Here is a 14,299-nt window from a genome sequence, read left to right as displayed (position 1 = left end):
ACGGTCTCCAACCTTTTAAAGCTAGAACAGAGGTTCTCTGCTTGTGATTGGTGGAGCACTTGGCTGCTCTCGGTGGGGGCTTTTCCTTCATATATCCAGCAGCTAAAATAAATAAATCAAACTGAAAGTGTATAGTTCTTCCTAATATTATTTGCTGGAGTTGCCACCTCAGTGTTCTGCAGTAGGAAAGGAGGTGGCTCCAAGATGCTCTGTAGACAACAATTTTGAGAACTTCTCAGCTAGTCGTTAGGCCAAATAGCACCTTTGCCCAAAACAAATAGAATGTCACAGAAAACAAACACTTGAGTACATGTGTAAATTGACAGATCCCTGCTTTTAAACTTCCTAACTTTTAAAAAAGGCTCCTGAACAATCTTTCTTCATACGCATCCTCCTGTGGTCCATTTGTCACTGATGACTGTAAAAGAAACCAAGTTTCATATTTCTGCCTATGGTCTTTGTGATGGAGTGGGGGGGGGGTGCGTGGGTGGGTGTGAGAGTAAGGCTGGATGTGTGTGTGAGACAGGCAGAGCAGCTCACAGCGGCTAAAGATGACCCCTGGGGCTGTAACCTAAGCTGGCAGGCAACACCTCTGGCCTGAACAAAGAGCAGGGGTCAGAGAGGTAGCCATGTTAGTTTGTATCTTCAAGAACAACAAGAAGTCCTGTGGCACCTTATAGACTAACATATTGTGGAACATAAGATTTCGTGGTCTTTGCCCACAAAAGCTTATGCTCCAAAATATCTGGTAGTCTATAAGGTGCCAAAGGACTTCTTGTTGTTCTCAAAGAGCAGGGAGGAGCCGAGCTGGGTTTTGAATTGGAGGCAGCAGTTAGAAGCTGGGGTGAGAGAGAGGAAGAGCAGCCAGCCTGGACGGAGGGGGAAGCTAGACCCCAGATGGGGCACCCCTCGGGTGCCTCTCCCCACAATGGATTGGAATGACTGTTTGCCCTCTCTTCTGACACCTCTGTAATGAGCTGTGCCTCTGTCGACTAGTACATTTCCCGTTCTACCTGCTGAGTGAGAGTCACTCCTGCCTGCGGACGGGGTGCAGCGCTTGGGGACCCTGAACTCCATTACAGTCCTGTCCCCTACATTTCTTATTTTTCAGCCATCTGCTTTCAAGACAGGCTGGATAAAACATCAGGATAAATGAGAGCATGGGAGAGATGGTTTCCCTGCTCTCCCCTTCTGTACGCAGTCCCACAGCAATCCTTGGCAATCAGGAAGAGCAGTTTCAGGCAAGGTCCTACTTTGTGCTGCAGTCTTGGGGTGTAACATTTTTAGTCACTTGTTGAGGATGGTGCATACTCAGTCCAGTTGGTGTGTAAGATCTGTGAGGGGAAAGTTCAGTTCAGTTCAGTTCAGGGGACGTCTTCAAAGAATTTAGTGACGGAAAAGGTCTATACTGAGCATGTGTGAATTAAGATTTTTCAGAAGTTTATAACTTTGCTGTATTTAATCATAGGGACAGCACAAGGCACAGCCCTGGCATCAAGACAAACCCCTTGTAGTTTGGAGGTCTTTGGGCTAACGCACTAGTTCCTCAACCAAACAGCTGGCTAGAGGGGGGTTAAATATATGCAGAACATTTTTTTTTAATAATCGTATTCTGAGAAACAGTTGGGCCACTTATGTGATGCTGCCCCAAATATTGAGCCTAAGGCAGACACCTGCCATGAAAAACTTCAGACCAGATGGTTAAAGTTTGCCATTGTAAGCAACTGGAAACAGAGAAATACTCCAGTGTGTTGGGAAGACTTAAGTAAAGGCTACTATAAGGTGGGTGAGCAACTGGCTGGATAACCGTACCCAGAGAGTAGTTATTAATGGTTTTCAATCCTGCTGGAAAAGTATAACTAGTGGGGTTCCGCAGGGGTCTGTTTTAGGACCGGTTCTGTTCAATATCTTCATTAACAATTTAGATATTGACATAGAAAGTACGCTTATTAAGTTTGCAGATACCACCAAGCTGGAAGGGGTTGCAACTTCTTTGGAGGATAGGGTCATAATTCAAAAGGATCTGGATAAACTGGAGAAATGGGCTGAGGTAAACAGGATGAAGTTTAATAAGGACAAATGCAAAGTGCTCCACTTAGGAAGGAACAATCAGTGTCACACATACAGAATGGGAAAGGACTGCCTAGGAATGAGTACAGCAGAAAGGGATCTAGGGGTTATAGTGGACCACAAGCTAAATATGAGTCAACAGTGTGATACTGTTGCAAAAAAAGCAAACATGATTCTAGGATGCATTAACAGGTGTGTTGTGAACAGGACACGAGAAGTCATTCTCCCGCTCTACTCTGCGCTGGTTAGGCCTCAGCTGGAGTATTGTGTCCAGTTCTGGGCACTGCAGTTCACGAAGGATGTGGAGAAATTGGAGAGGGTCCAGAGGAGAGCCACAAGAATGATCAAAGGTCTAGAGAACATGACCTATGAAGAAAGGCTGAAAGAATTGGGCTTGTTTAGTTTGGAAAAGAGAAGATTGAGGGGGGACATGATAGCAGTTTTCAGGTATCTAAAAGGGTGTCATAAGGCAGAGGGTGGGAACTTGTTCTTCCTTGCCTCTGAGGATAGAACAAGAGGCAATGGACTTAAATTGCAGCAGGGAGGTTCAGGTTGGACATTAGGAAAAAGTTCCTAACTGTCAGGGTGATCAAGCACTGGAACGAATTGCCAACGGAGGTGGTAGAATCTCCATCACTGGAGCTATTTAAGAAGAGGTTAGATAGATGGCTTTCAAGGATGGTCTAGAAAGTGCTTGGCCCTGCCATGAGGGCAGGAGGCTGGATTCGATGGCCTCTCGAGGTCCCTTCCAGTCCTACTCTTCTATGATTCTATGATCGCTACTTTTGCTACCTATAATAGAGAGGGAGAGTGTGTTGTCATATCTGGACCAAATTGTAGATAACATCGGTTAAGCAGCTTTGAAGTAAAGAAAATAAACAAAGCCAAAATGGAGGCATTGAGAGTAAATTTTCTTCCATTCATTGAGGTGATCTTAAAAACAATGCATGTCAAGCAGACAAGTAGTTGGAGCCTACAGGGACATTTCATTCTCCATGTGGGCCATATCATTCAAAAACTGGAGGGAAAATGTCATGCAGAAGCACCATAAAATAATGCTGATTCCTTCCACATTAAGCTCCGCTGTGGAGTCTCCCAGGAAGACAGTAGAGTCAGAAGTGATCCGCACACCTGGGAAATGCATTTATAATGTGTCACCAGAAAATTTCTGTAGTTTGGACAGAACAGCAGCCTATGCTAATATCAGGGGGCATAGATATAGATGACAGAAAGAGGGCCAGCTTGTGGCAGGGCAAGGTGGACACAGCTTTTACTTCTGGGGAGGGGAAGGGGCAGGGGCTTGGCTCTGCTTAGAAAATAGGTTGAGCTATCCAATAAGCAGCTTGAAATCTTGAAAGGATGTAGAACTTGCCAGAGAACTATCAGCAGTTTCCGAGAGCACAAGCACTGTCTCCTTCATTGGGGCTATGCCTACACTAGCCAAAAACTTTGAAATGGCCATGCAAATGGCCATTTCGAAGTTTACTAATGAAGCGCTGAAATACATATTCAGTACCTCATTAGCATGCGGGTGGCTGCGGCACTTTGAAATTGATGTGCCTCGCTGCCACACGGCTCGTCCCAACGGGGCTCCTTTTCGAAAGGACCCCGCCTACTTTGAAGTCCCCTTATTCCTATGAGCAGATAGGAATAAGGGGACTTTGAAGTAGGCAGGGTCCTTTCGAAAAGGAGCCCTGTCAGGACGAGCCGCGCAGCGGCGAGCCTCGTCAATTTTGAAGTGCCGCGGCCGCCTGCATGCTAATATGTATTAGCATGAATATGTATTTCAGCGCTTCATTAGTAAACTTCAAAATGGCCATTTGCATGGCTATTTCGAAGTTTTTGGCTAGTGTAGACACAGCTGGGATGATTTTACACGCATGCATGCATGCATGTGTGCGCGTGCGCACCCACACACACACACACAGCACTATGATTGCTCTAGTTGTGAAAGTTATAGACTCCATTTTGACTGCTCCATAAAGGTGCATTCAAAACCTCCGTGCATTAGCTTGGCTGAATTTGGCCCCTTGGTTTTTGCGACTTCCTTACATGTTAGCTTTTATATCTAATCCAACCACCTGTCTAAAGCAACCGAGCAGATATCTGTCTATGTAATTCTCACTGGAACACTTGCATTCTCTTTCTTTTGTGACTTGGGGGTTCCCTGAGCAGTATCTGATTTGCTTTCCACTTTCTCTGCTTTCCTTAGAACATTGTGGCAGTGGGAGCTGGTTTTTGTGATGGGCTTTGCTGTGGTGATAACACCAAAGCTGCTGTTATTCGACTTGGCCTAATGGAGATGATTGCGTTCGCAAAAATCTTTTGCAAGGGACAGGTGTCTATTGCCACTTTCCTGGAGAGTTGCGGAGTTGCTGACCTGATTGCAACCTGTTATGGTGGCCGCAATCGGAGAGTGGCAGAAGCATTCGTTAAAACTGGAAAGGTAAGGCCTGTAGTCTTCTTTGTGTGATGGCTAGCACTGCAGAAACCTGGCACAGAAACACTGAGTTCAGTGCTGACTTATTAAAGTGATTCTGTAGTCATACTAGTTACATTTCAATCACTTAACATGCAGTCTGGTATCTCCTTTTTTTGTCCGTTATTGTGTTACCATAGAGAGAGTGTTGCAAAGATAGAAGAAAGGAGGCAGTTCTGAAGAGGAGGGGGAGGGAGTAAGGAATAGGTGGAGTTTACACACAAGCATGTGGGAGTATATAATGATGAAAGCCACAAGATGCTTTGGGAGGAAATGCGAGGATCTGCCATGACACGTTCATTTAAGGTTTTAGTTTTGCCACCTGCAGCTGGGCAGTCTTTTGGAGCTGTGTCCCCATGCTGCAACGGAGGGATCAGTCAGCATTGGAGAAGAGCCTCACCGGGGCTTAGTAAGCCCCTAGGCTTCAAAATGGTATGTTAGGTTGGTATAAACCTGATCATGATTAACTTGTCTTTTTTCTTTCTTTTGTTAATACTGTTAAGTCCATTGAAGAACTGGAGCAAGAAATGCTAAATGGTCAGAAATTGCAGGGACCACAGACTTCTGCAGAAATCTATCGTATCCTGAAGCAGAAAGGAATGGTGGATAAGTAAGTAAGAGGACATGTGGCATATATTTTGGGGTATTTTTGTTTTGTTTTTCCTCTTGATTTTGAACACCTTTGCTTTTTAATCATGCAGAGACAGTTTTGCAAGTATAAAAGGAGAAAGGTAAAATTCTGATAAAGTGACTTAAGCCTCACGAAAACACATTTTATAACAACAGGGTTGACGTGACTTTAAAATATATATTAGAGCGAATGGTTTGGGAGTCTCTGTTTAAACGCTGAATTTTATGCAATTTAACCATTCTTTTACTATAGAGAGATCTTGCTGATCCCTTGAACCCTGGGCAGGAATAAAGTAATAGAGGGGAGAGAAAGTGCCATCGGATTTAACATGGAGTTTTCTGTAGTTTGGCATCTACAGAAATTCCTCTAGAGATAGGAATTCTCTTTCCTTACTGCACAGATCTCAGAAATGCCCCTTGCCTCAGCTCTGCTGCCTTTTCCTGATGTCTCCTGCCTACCTCTGAGCAGCATGAGTTTTGCAGGAGCCTTGTTTCCATTGGCTTCCTCGGTCATGGGCTTTTTCTGGATCCTCTTCCTTATACAGTGCAAAATTTGGTTATGCAGCATGGACCAGAAAGCAGCATAACTTCTTAGAACCACAAGAAGGTGGGGTTGTTTGTTTGTTTTGTGGGGATGGGGGTTATTGTTTTTGGAGAGTGCAGCAGTGAGGAGAGGAAGAATCCAGAGGAGCCCAGCTGGTTCCCCTCCTCTCTCCAGCTTAAGAGTTGGAGCTGCCTGGAATGGGCTTTCATGGAGTCAGAAGTTAGTGGACAAGCAAGCCCCAGAGGTAGAATGTGACTGAGTATTTGGCCATGCATGCAAGTGTTTGAGGAATCTTGAGTGTCTCATAAGGGCAGCATTTAGGTTTTTTGACATATTTTGTAGCCATTCTTGTTGACTTGCCTATAGTAATCGTTCTGGTAACTGTTGTTCTATTAATTGCTGCTGGTGTGGCTAATAAGAGTAAAATTAAAAACAAATTTGATATCTTTCTGAAATTGGCAGGGTGGAGTGGGGAGGATATTTCCAAGCGCAGATCTTCAGCTTGTGAGGTGTTCAACATACTTCATGGGGTGACGAGTGCCCTTACTACCCACCATCTTCGCTCGACGTTAATGGTGTTCAACACCACCTTTCAGGGTTGGGCCTGGAAAGAAAAGCTGCATCTGTTTAAAAATGCTTGGTCCAAGTTATAATCTCGGGAACATACTACAGGCCTATCCAGTTGACCCTGTTCAGTCAGCCATGATCTCTCTCTCCATTGGCTGTTTGACCATTGCTTTGTACAGCTTAATAGAGCTTATTCCAAATCACGTCAATGAAACAGCATACGAAACTGTACAACATGTATAAAGGATGGCAGCTCAGTGCTTACAAGCTTGAGAAATCAAAAAGGAAAACATGGCATCTACAGTAAATTCTCTCTTAACCGGTTTTCGGTCAACTGGTGCACTCAAATAACTGGCACTGCCACCAGGCGCTATCCTGGTGCCTAGGTTTCCTCTTCTGGGTAGCTGTGCTACTAGAAGGCAACAAAGGGATCCCTTCCCACCCTGAGCCAATGATGTTGTTTCCCCTTCTTGAGAAGGGACTGGCGCTGTGATGTGTGTGGGAGCTGAGAGGAAGCAGCTGCATCCGCCACTTACGTCCCTCCCTGGGCCAGGGCTGCATGCATCTGCTGCCATGGGTAGGGGGTAGAGAGGGGAGAGCGTCTCTCCACTCTGAACTAGTGCTGCCACTCACCTCCTCCCCGTGCAGCAGCACAGGTGGGGGCCTGAGCTGCTGGGGCTGCTGAGCCGTGGTGAGGAGTTCAGTGGAACGCTGGAGCATAAGGACCCACAGTGTGTGCGTGTGCACACACACAGCAGCCTGGGCTGGGACTGCTGAGCCCCAGCAGGGAGTGCAGTGGGACAGTGGCTGGAGCACAGGGAGGCAGCTCCCACCCCACCCCCTTTCCCATGCGGTAGCACGGACTGGGGCCTGAGCTGCTGAGCCCCAGATGGAAGTGCGGAGTGGACTGTGCAGGCAGAGGCGCCACTCCAGGCACAAGGGATCCCTCTCTGTTATCCGTAATATTTTCATAACTGGCAATCTCCTGTTCCCAGGGCTGCTGGATATGAAAGTATTTACTGTAGTATATAGTTTTGGGATGTTCCCTAGATGACAGGAACTGAAAACTTCTGAGTCAAAGTTCTACAATTTAAGCCATATTCACAACTTCCCTGGTAGCCTGTCTGCAAAGGGTTAGTGTGCTTCAGGGGCAATGTTCAGGATTCAGTTCCAGGTTCTCTTCAGTATATGATACAATAGTTCTCACTGGCAAGTTAGTGGAATGCAATGAAGAGTGAACTCACTGATGCAGGAAGGAAATATTTTATCTGCTTAAGACTATTAACTCTGACAGCGAAGCTAATCAACAAGAGAATTGTTTGTCAAGCCTGATGCATCTTGTTGTTAGTTTATATAATATATATGTATAACTTAGATATAAACTTGCATGTACTTGGAAGCCTATGTTAACTCTCAGTATTTCAGAATTGAAAGTCAATAACAAAATAAAACAAACATAAAAAACTGAGCTTATTAATAAGCTTTCTAACAGACCATCCATCAGCTTTGTTGCTGGTGAAATTTGTTGTTTATCTCCAAGGAAAGGGAGCCTTGTTCCTAAGATTCTGTTCAACTGACCAGCAGCATTCTCTGTAAGCTGGGTGCTTGTGTGGCCACTCAGGAAAGATTCAAATGCTGCCCAGCTGATTAGCAGAGTGCCCACAGCTAGATTTTTTTGTTTCTGATGGTGGTGCACATTCCAACCTACCTCAGTGCATGTAATTTATTCTGCACGTGGATGGAAAAATTTGCATGTGGTAGAAATGATTAGAGCAGGCATTGCTGACCAGCTGTTTGTAGTGTCTGTTTTCATCACACTGAAGAATCGGAAGTCTGGATGTTAGCTTTGATACTGTGCTTCTCTTTCTTTTGTCTGATTTATAACAGAACCAGCCATCTTTGCATTTTCTGTTACAAAACAAAGGTTGTCCTGATGTCATTTATTTAAGAGATTCCACAAGTACATGATTCCTAAAGCCATACGATATCTGTGTTTAGTAAAACTTGGAATGTGTTTTTTTAATTCTTACTTTTTTAGATGAGGCGGAGTCATCCCTTAGGCAATTAATTCCTCTGAGCAATTTTTGGCAGATACTTAAAACAAAGGCTTTTTTTTTCCCCCCTGCACCATCCGCTTTGCTATGTTTTTTAGAATTTGCTTTAGAAATAAGACACAAATCCTGTCTCTACAGAATACTCACAGTAGTAATTAAGCTGTACTTAATGAAGCGAAAGTTGAGAACTATTGCTTTCAATGCTTATTGTTTGTATTTCTTTCTTAGATGTCTTCAAATAACTTTCATTTTTCTGCTTTTCCATTTGACAAGTACACAGCTGAACACAGCAGTTTTTTTAAATCGATCTGACATTAAGTAGGCTATTGTTTAACCTCTCTGCTTTTATCCTCATCTTAAAGACTAATTTTAAAAACTTGCACAATTTTTTGGACACTTGTGTGTCAAATGGTCAGTATTCTTGGGTAGTCTCTGTTAGCTGAGTTATTTCCAGCAGGTTATGGACCCCATTCTTATTCCCAGCATTGCACCTATTAGGTGCGGAATAGTCCTTTTAAGAACATTGACATTTTAATCTAATATTCAAAGATTTTCTTAGTTACATAGTATTGGTATTATATTCTGATGTTTGTTTTTTTCAAATTTATTGCTTAAAAATAGGGATAAAAAGTCTAGTAAGGGTAAAGTTTAGGCTGCAGTCCTGCAAACTTCCATGTAGATGCATGGCTCTTTGTCACAGGGAGGCAGATAAAAGCCAGTGGTACTCAGTTTAGATGCAGTGTGCATGTATATGTACAGTGTAATTTGGCTACAGAACTCTTCATCCAAAGGGTAGTTGCAGAAATATGTCTTTTATGTTCCCAGATTCCCATTCCACTCAAAATATATGTGCTGTTCCTGCCTGTAATATTGTCACCATTAGCTTATATACATTGTCACTTTTCAGTAAAATGCTTCTGAGTTGTGCTGGCAGACATATTAAATATTAAAATGTTGCTTGGAACAATAGTCCCTTCTTAAATTAACTAACTTTTCAGATCATCCTGATAACTACCCATGCAATATCTGTACGCATTTAAAACACATTTTTACTTCATAGAGGTATAATATGTCTTGTGTCCATCTCTAATAATGGTCACACATGAGTGGGCATTGTGATATCACTTTTAGGTCTAAAACATAAGATTTTTATATGAAAAACAAACAGCCCCTATGGCTAATGGTGTGTTTTTTGTTTTTTTAAATTCCTACAAAAGCATTGCAGCCTTGTGTTTTACAGTCTAGAAAGCAAAACTGATAAGGCCTGTTTTCATTGTTCATACTGAATGAAATTCAGAAAATAAATCTCGGTTTTTAAAAATTCTTTGTTTTAGTGGTGTTTAATGTTGTCTAAGTTTTGTTTTTGAAATAACTACATGCAACTTTAAAAAAATAAGGAAAAGATCAGGCTCCTGTTTATTTTAAGGACCTTAAAACCCATACTTAACTTCAGGCTCGTACATAGAAAATCTTAGTTTGTAATTTTTAATCGGATGGGCATACTTAATTTTTTTTAACTGTGCGTCATTATTTTAAAAGGATGATGATCTTTTCTATCTGTAGCTGAGCATGTAATAAGATTGCGAAAAAGATAGCATGAAACTTTTTTTTTAAATTTGTGAAATAAGTGAATTGTCAAGTTAGGCATAACAGATGTTGCAGGATCCATTATGGCTTAACAATGAGTAGGGCCTTTTGTGGGCCTGAGTTATTTCACAGATGTGTGTAAGTATAGTGTATATTCTGCATTCATCACTACAGTGTGGGTCCCTTTTCAATTCTAAAAGAAATAGTGATTCTCAGGTGCTCTCTTCTGTACTAACAAGACATTGTCAACTAATCTTGTGTTGTTTTTTACTTTTCTTTGCTAGGTTTCCACTGTTTACTGCCGTGTATCAAATCTGCTATGAAGGGAAACCTGTCCAAGAGATGATATCCTGCCTTCAGAGTCATCCAGAGCATATGTAAAATTAATTGTGCGATTGTATTAAAGCAGTCTCTGCCTTTCAAATTCATATTTGGGTTCAAGTAGAAGTAAGAATTAGCTTCACAAGAAGCTGTATATGAGGCAACCATAACAACTTGAATGTATATGACTTTCTATAGGGATATGGTTTTGGTTTTTTTACACAATTTAATAGCAACATACTATTGAATTGGTGGCTGTCATTTTACTGGCTAAAATGCAGGTGTTTTTAAGATACAAAAAGCAAAACTTGCACAATATATATGAAAAAGGTGTTAATGTGTTTGTATTTCTATAATACAAGACATAAACAATATTTAGTAATCTTCCATTTTAAAATACTGTTTTCATTAAAGATCCAATCCAGTGCACACTAGAGACAACGGAAGGACTCCCATTGGCTTCAGTAGGAATTGGGTTGGGCCCTGATTTGCCCCAATAGCATAAACTATGTCTACAGGAAATTGGATATTATTTTTTAATACACATCACAGATTTTTACGTGTGTGCAATGCTTTTCGGTGATACTAGTTAATGTAAGTAATATTAATGAAAAGTTAGTTGTAGCAGTCATTCGAGGAGGGAGTAGTAGTGGAGTGGCATTTTTTAACCAATTGCATTTAACAATATTATATGATGTTTGGACAGTCCCAGAATACCAGACTAGTTCAAATCTATTTTTAAAGGGTATTTAATCCTTTTAGTCTAACATTTTATTTGGGTACTTTACCTTGCTCTCCATTTTTATCCTTTTCTGCTTGCATTTTTATATGTCTGCATTTTCTGTCTTTCTCTCGATGTTTCCAGGTATTAATCTGTTGTAGAATTCTGTTAGGAAGAAAAAAGCAGGAGGCTTTTACCAGCACAGATGCTAGCACTTAGGTTCTCTGGTTCATCCATGCACTGTACCTGTAATTACATTTATTTTATTTTAGGTCCATTTCTGTGGAAACCACTGCCCAAAACTGCCAGACAATTCTAGCTTAGTTTCAGCTTCATATCACACATTGGGGGAATTCCCAGTACTTCAAGCGTGTAAATTGTACTCCTTTATGCCTATCAGTGACTGACGTGTCAGCTGGTCTCTGACCAATTTGCCTCAGTGCTTCTTAGAGACCATGCTGCCTCACTGCTCCCCTGATATCTTAAGGAAGGATGGACTGAGAGAGATTATGGGGGAGGTTAATTTGAGGTTGCCTTTACACTACTGTTGGAGTACTGCTGAAAAATCCCATTTATGAACTTTTTTTGGTGGGGAGATGGATGTATCTTTCTGGGCTATGACTTTATTCTATTCAAAAGGAGAACAAAAATAAATCTAGCCTTAAAAATCAGGTGTACAGCTAGGCACATGAAGGTGTGGCCTGTAGTTGAGACCTGGGGAATAATGTTTGTATTAGAGCAGTGATGGACAACTGAGACTACTGAGTGGGTCACATGAGTGGCTGTCTTTCTTGTCAGTGGGCCGTGAGATCATCATAACCAAGATGGTCTCCAAGGATAGGGTACTTTTGCCAGCCACGCTTGCATGGCTAGAATTTGCCAGTTGAACCATACCAACACTTGACTGGATGCAAAGGGAACGCACGGCTTTCGTAGTCAATGTTGTGTGCAGTCAACAAACACCTCACTTCCCGTGCTCTTACTTTACATGCAGGTCACTTTTTGATATTGATAGGAAAAAAACTGAAACCAGTTGAACCTGGTAACCCTGCACATGGGCCATGGTAAACAAAACGTCTTGTGAGCCACACCCAGAACCCCAGTGGGCCAAATGTGGCCTCAAGGTGCCAACCATTGGTGTAGAGACTGATAGAGGTCAGTGCGGAACTAAAAAGAGAAGTCTGGATATTTGCAATACACACTCCTGATTCCTGAGAAGGGTAGAGATTGATCATCACACTTACGAGCTGTGTTATTTACAGGCTGAAAACATAAAGCTTTAAGATGTCAAAGTGTAGGCCTAGGAGTCACCCTGGCTTAAAGTACGTTGCTTAGCTTTGGATATTTTTACTAAGGCAGCGTCACGTAAACAGAAAAATATTTTGGAACAGCAGTAGCATTTTGTATATGCCAAAGTGATAATTATGTTTTAAATTAGAAGACCTTGTGAATGCCTACAAATATTCGGGGCTATAAAAGGTCTTTTTATTGGGGATGTTTTGCCTTATTTTTCTGAACATGGTGCTGAATAATGGTAATGATCTAGTGTTAGTTTCAAATATACGTGGCAGAGGGATTTGGAGAATTAAGGTCTCTGATGTAGCTTATCTGTGAGAAATTATTTGTGCTCAGACCGTTTCAAGTATATTTTAGTCAGTGCTGGAAAAAAAGGTGGTGGACTGAAGGCCCAGCCCCTGGCAGCTTAACTGTCCTGTGCGGGAGCCAAACCACTTTGTGCAGGCCCTAAGTTGCCCCCGGTGGCTTACCTGCCCCCTGGGGGGGTGGTGCCAAACTGCCCTCCCAGTGGCTTAACTGCCTGTTGTGTGGACCCACGCTACCTGCCCCCTGTGCGAGGCTTACCTGTCCCCTGACAGGGGCTCAAGCTGCTCCCCCTCCACAGTGGCGGGGCCCAGGCTGGCTCCAGAAGGGCACATGCGTGCGCGCGCGCGCACACACACACAATCTGCGCCCAGGCTTATACCCTGCTCCCCCCCCCACCCCTCACCCCCAATCTTGCAGCTGCCACCTCCACATGGCCACCCTACCAGCATTTCAGAGCGGGAAGGGATGGAGGAGAGGTCAACCAGAGGCACCTGCGAGGGAGCTGCAATGAGTCTTAAAGGACCAGATGCAGTTTGGACATGGCTGCACATCCAGCTTTTGAAAAAAGGTGCCACAACACAGTTCTGGGGCATTCCGTCAGGGAAAAAAAGCCCAAATTTTAGCTGTTGGAAACACTGATATATTAATGCACATAAGAAATATACACTTCCGATTACATCATAATTTGAAATGGGTTTACTTATGTTAAATTATACTTTTCAAAAAACATCAACTTGGGTGTATTTGCATTTATATTTTATTTTTACATATAGTAGATAGACTAGTACAATTTTGTAGTATACATAAAGGGCTATATAAGCTAAACGTGATGAATTATATTTACTGCAGGACCAGAATGTGTGGGGGTGTGTTATTTGTTTATTCTCATGCTCATTCCTCTGCATAAGGAGTTGAGCATTTTTAGATCTTGGTGTTTATGTAAACCCAGAAGTGACAGAGACAGAGGAAGGCCTTGTTTATTGAATCATTTTCTCAAATTTATAACTCTGCTCACTTTTCTCTCCCCCATATATAAAGGAAAACTTCTGCAATTAAGGAATTTTTGTTTTTATATCTGAATATATTATTATTCCACAATTTCTACTGGTTTGCTTTTTGTTGTTGTTGCTTGAGCACTTTTGTCTTGGCGTTACTTTGTGTTAATATTTACCACTAATTATGATAGTGTGATATATACATATATCAGCACTAAAACATTAGAGCCCAGTCCTATAAACACTCTTTTGCTTGCTACTGGGCGTAGTCCCATTTAAAACAGTCTTTTCAATAGTAAGGATCAGGTCCTAAATTTACATATTTGTTGACTAATGTATGAAAAAAAATCACTGGGGAACTGCATTCAGTTTTCTAACAGTACTTAACTAGCCCATTGCACATCTACTGTACTGGTTAAGGATGGTAAATGGATAGCCCTTTGAAAGCTTAGTACAATAAATAATTTTGTCTTGGAATCACTTGTTTTTATTGTTCCTTTTTTACCATCAACCTTTCTCTTGCAGTTACTTTATACACTTGATGTATTGCAACTGATGACACTAAAGATGTAGTATCTTGAAACTGCCATAATAAAAGCTATATAGTAGTTTACTAATTACCATCTAAGGATCCATGTTTTCATTTATAAATTGTTTGCTGGCACAGTCTTGAATTGGACCAATCAAATAAAACAAGGTATTTGTGGTATGAACTGCATTTTTATTCTT

At 42.0% G+C, this 14,299-nt stretch overlaps 1 protein-coding gene across 1 annotated transcript in view; it reads left to right on the top strand.

The window, feature by feature from the left end:
- The window catches only part of GPD1L (glycerol-3-phosphate dehydrogenase 1 like), a 38,805-nt gene extending 25,138 nt beyond the window's left edge, over positions 1–13,667 (top strand). Inside the window, exons 6-8 of the mRNA XM_074988341.1 lie at positions 4,283–4,516; positions 5,053–5,159; positions 10,216–13,667. Of these exons, the coding sequence (XP_074844442.1) occupies positions 4,283–4,516; positions 5,053–5,159; positions 10,216–10,312 (438 nt within the window). The 3' untranslated portion in view covers positions 10,313–13,667. The remainder of the gene's footprint in view (positions 1–4,282; positions 4,517–5,052; positions 5,160–10,215) is intronic.
- The last annotated feature ends 632 nt before the right edge of the window (positions 13,668–14,299 follow it).

Source organism: Carettochelys insculpta, chromosome 2 (assembly GCF_033958435.1).
Source record: "Carettochelys insculpta isolate YL-2023 chromosome 2, ASM3395843v1, whole genome shotgun sequence".
Lineage (NCBI taxonomy): Eukaryota > Metazoa > Chordata > Testudines > Carettochelyidae > Carettochelys > Carettochelys insculpta.
The sequence above is the reverse complement of the archived record's forward strand: the minus strand, read 5'-3'. Positions and strand labels throughout refer to the sequence as shown.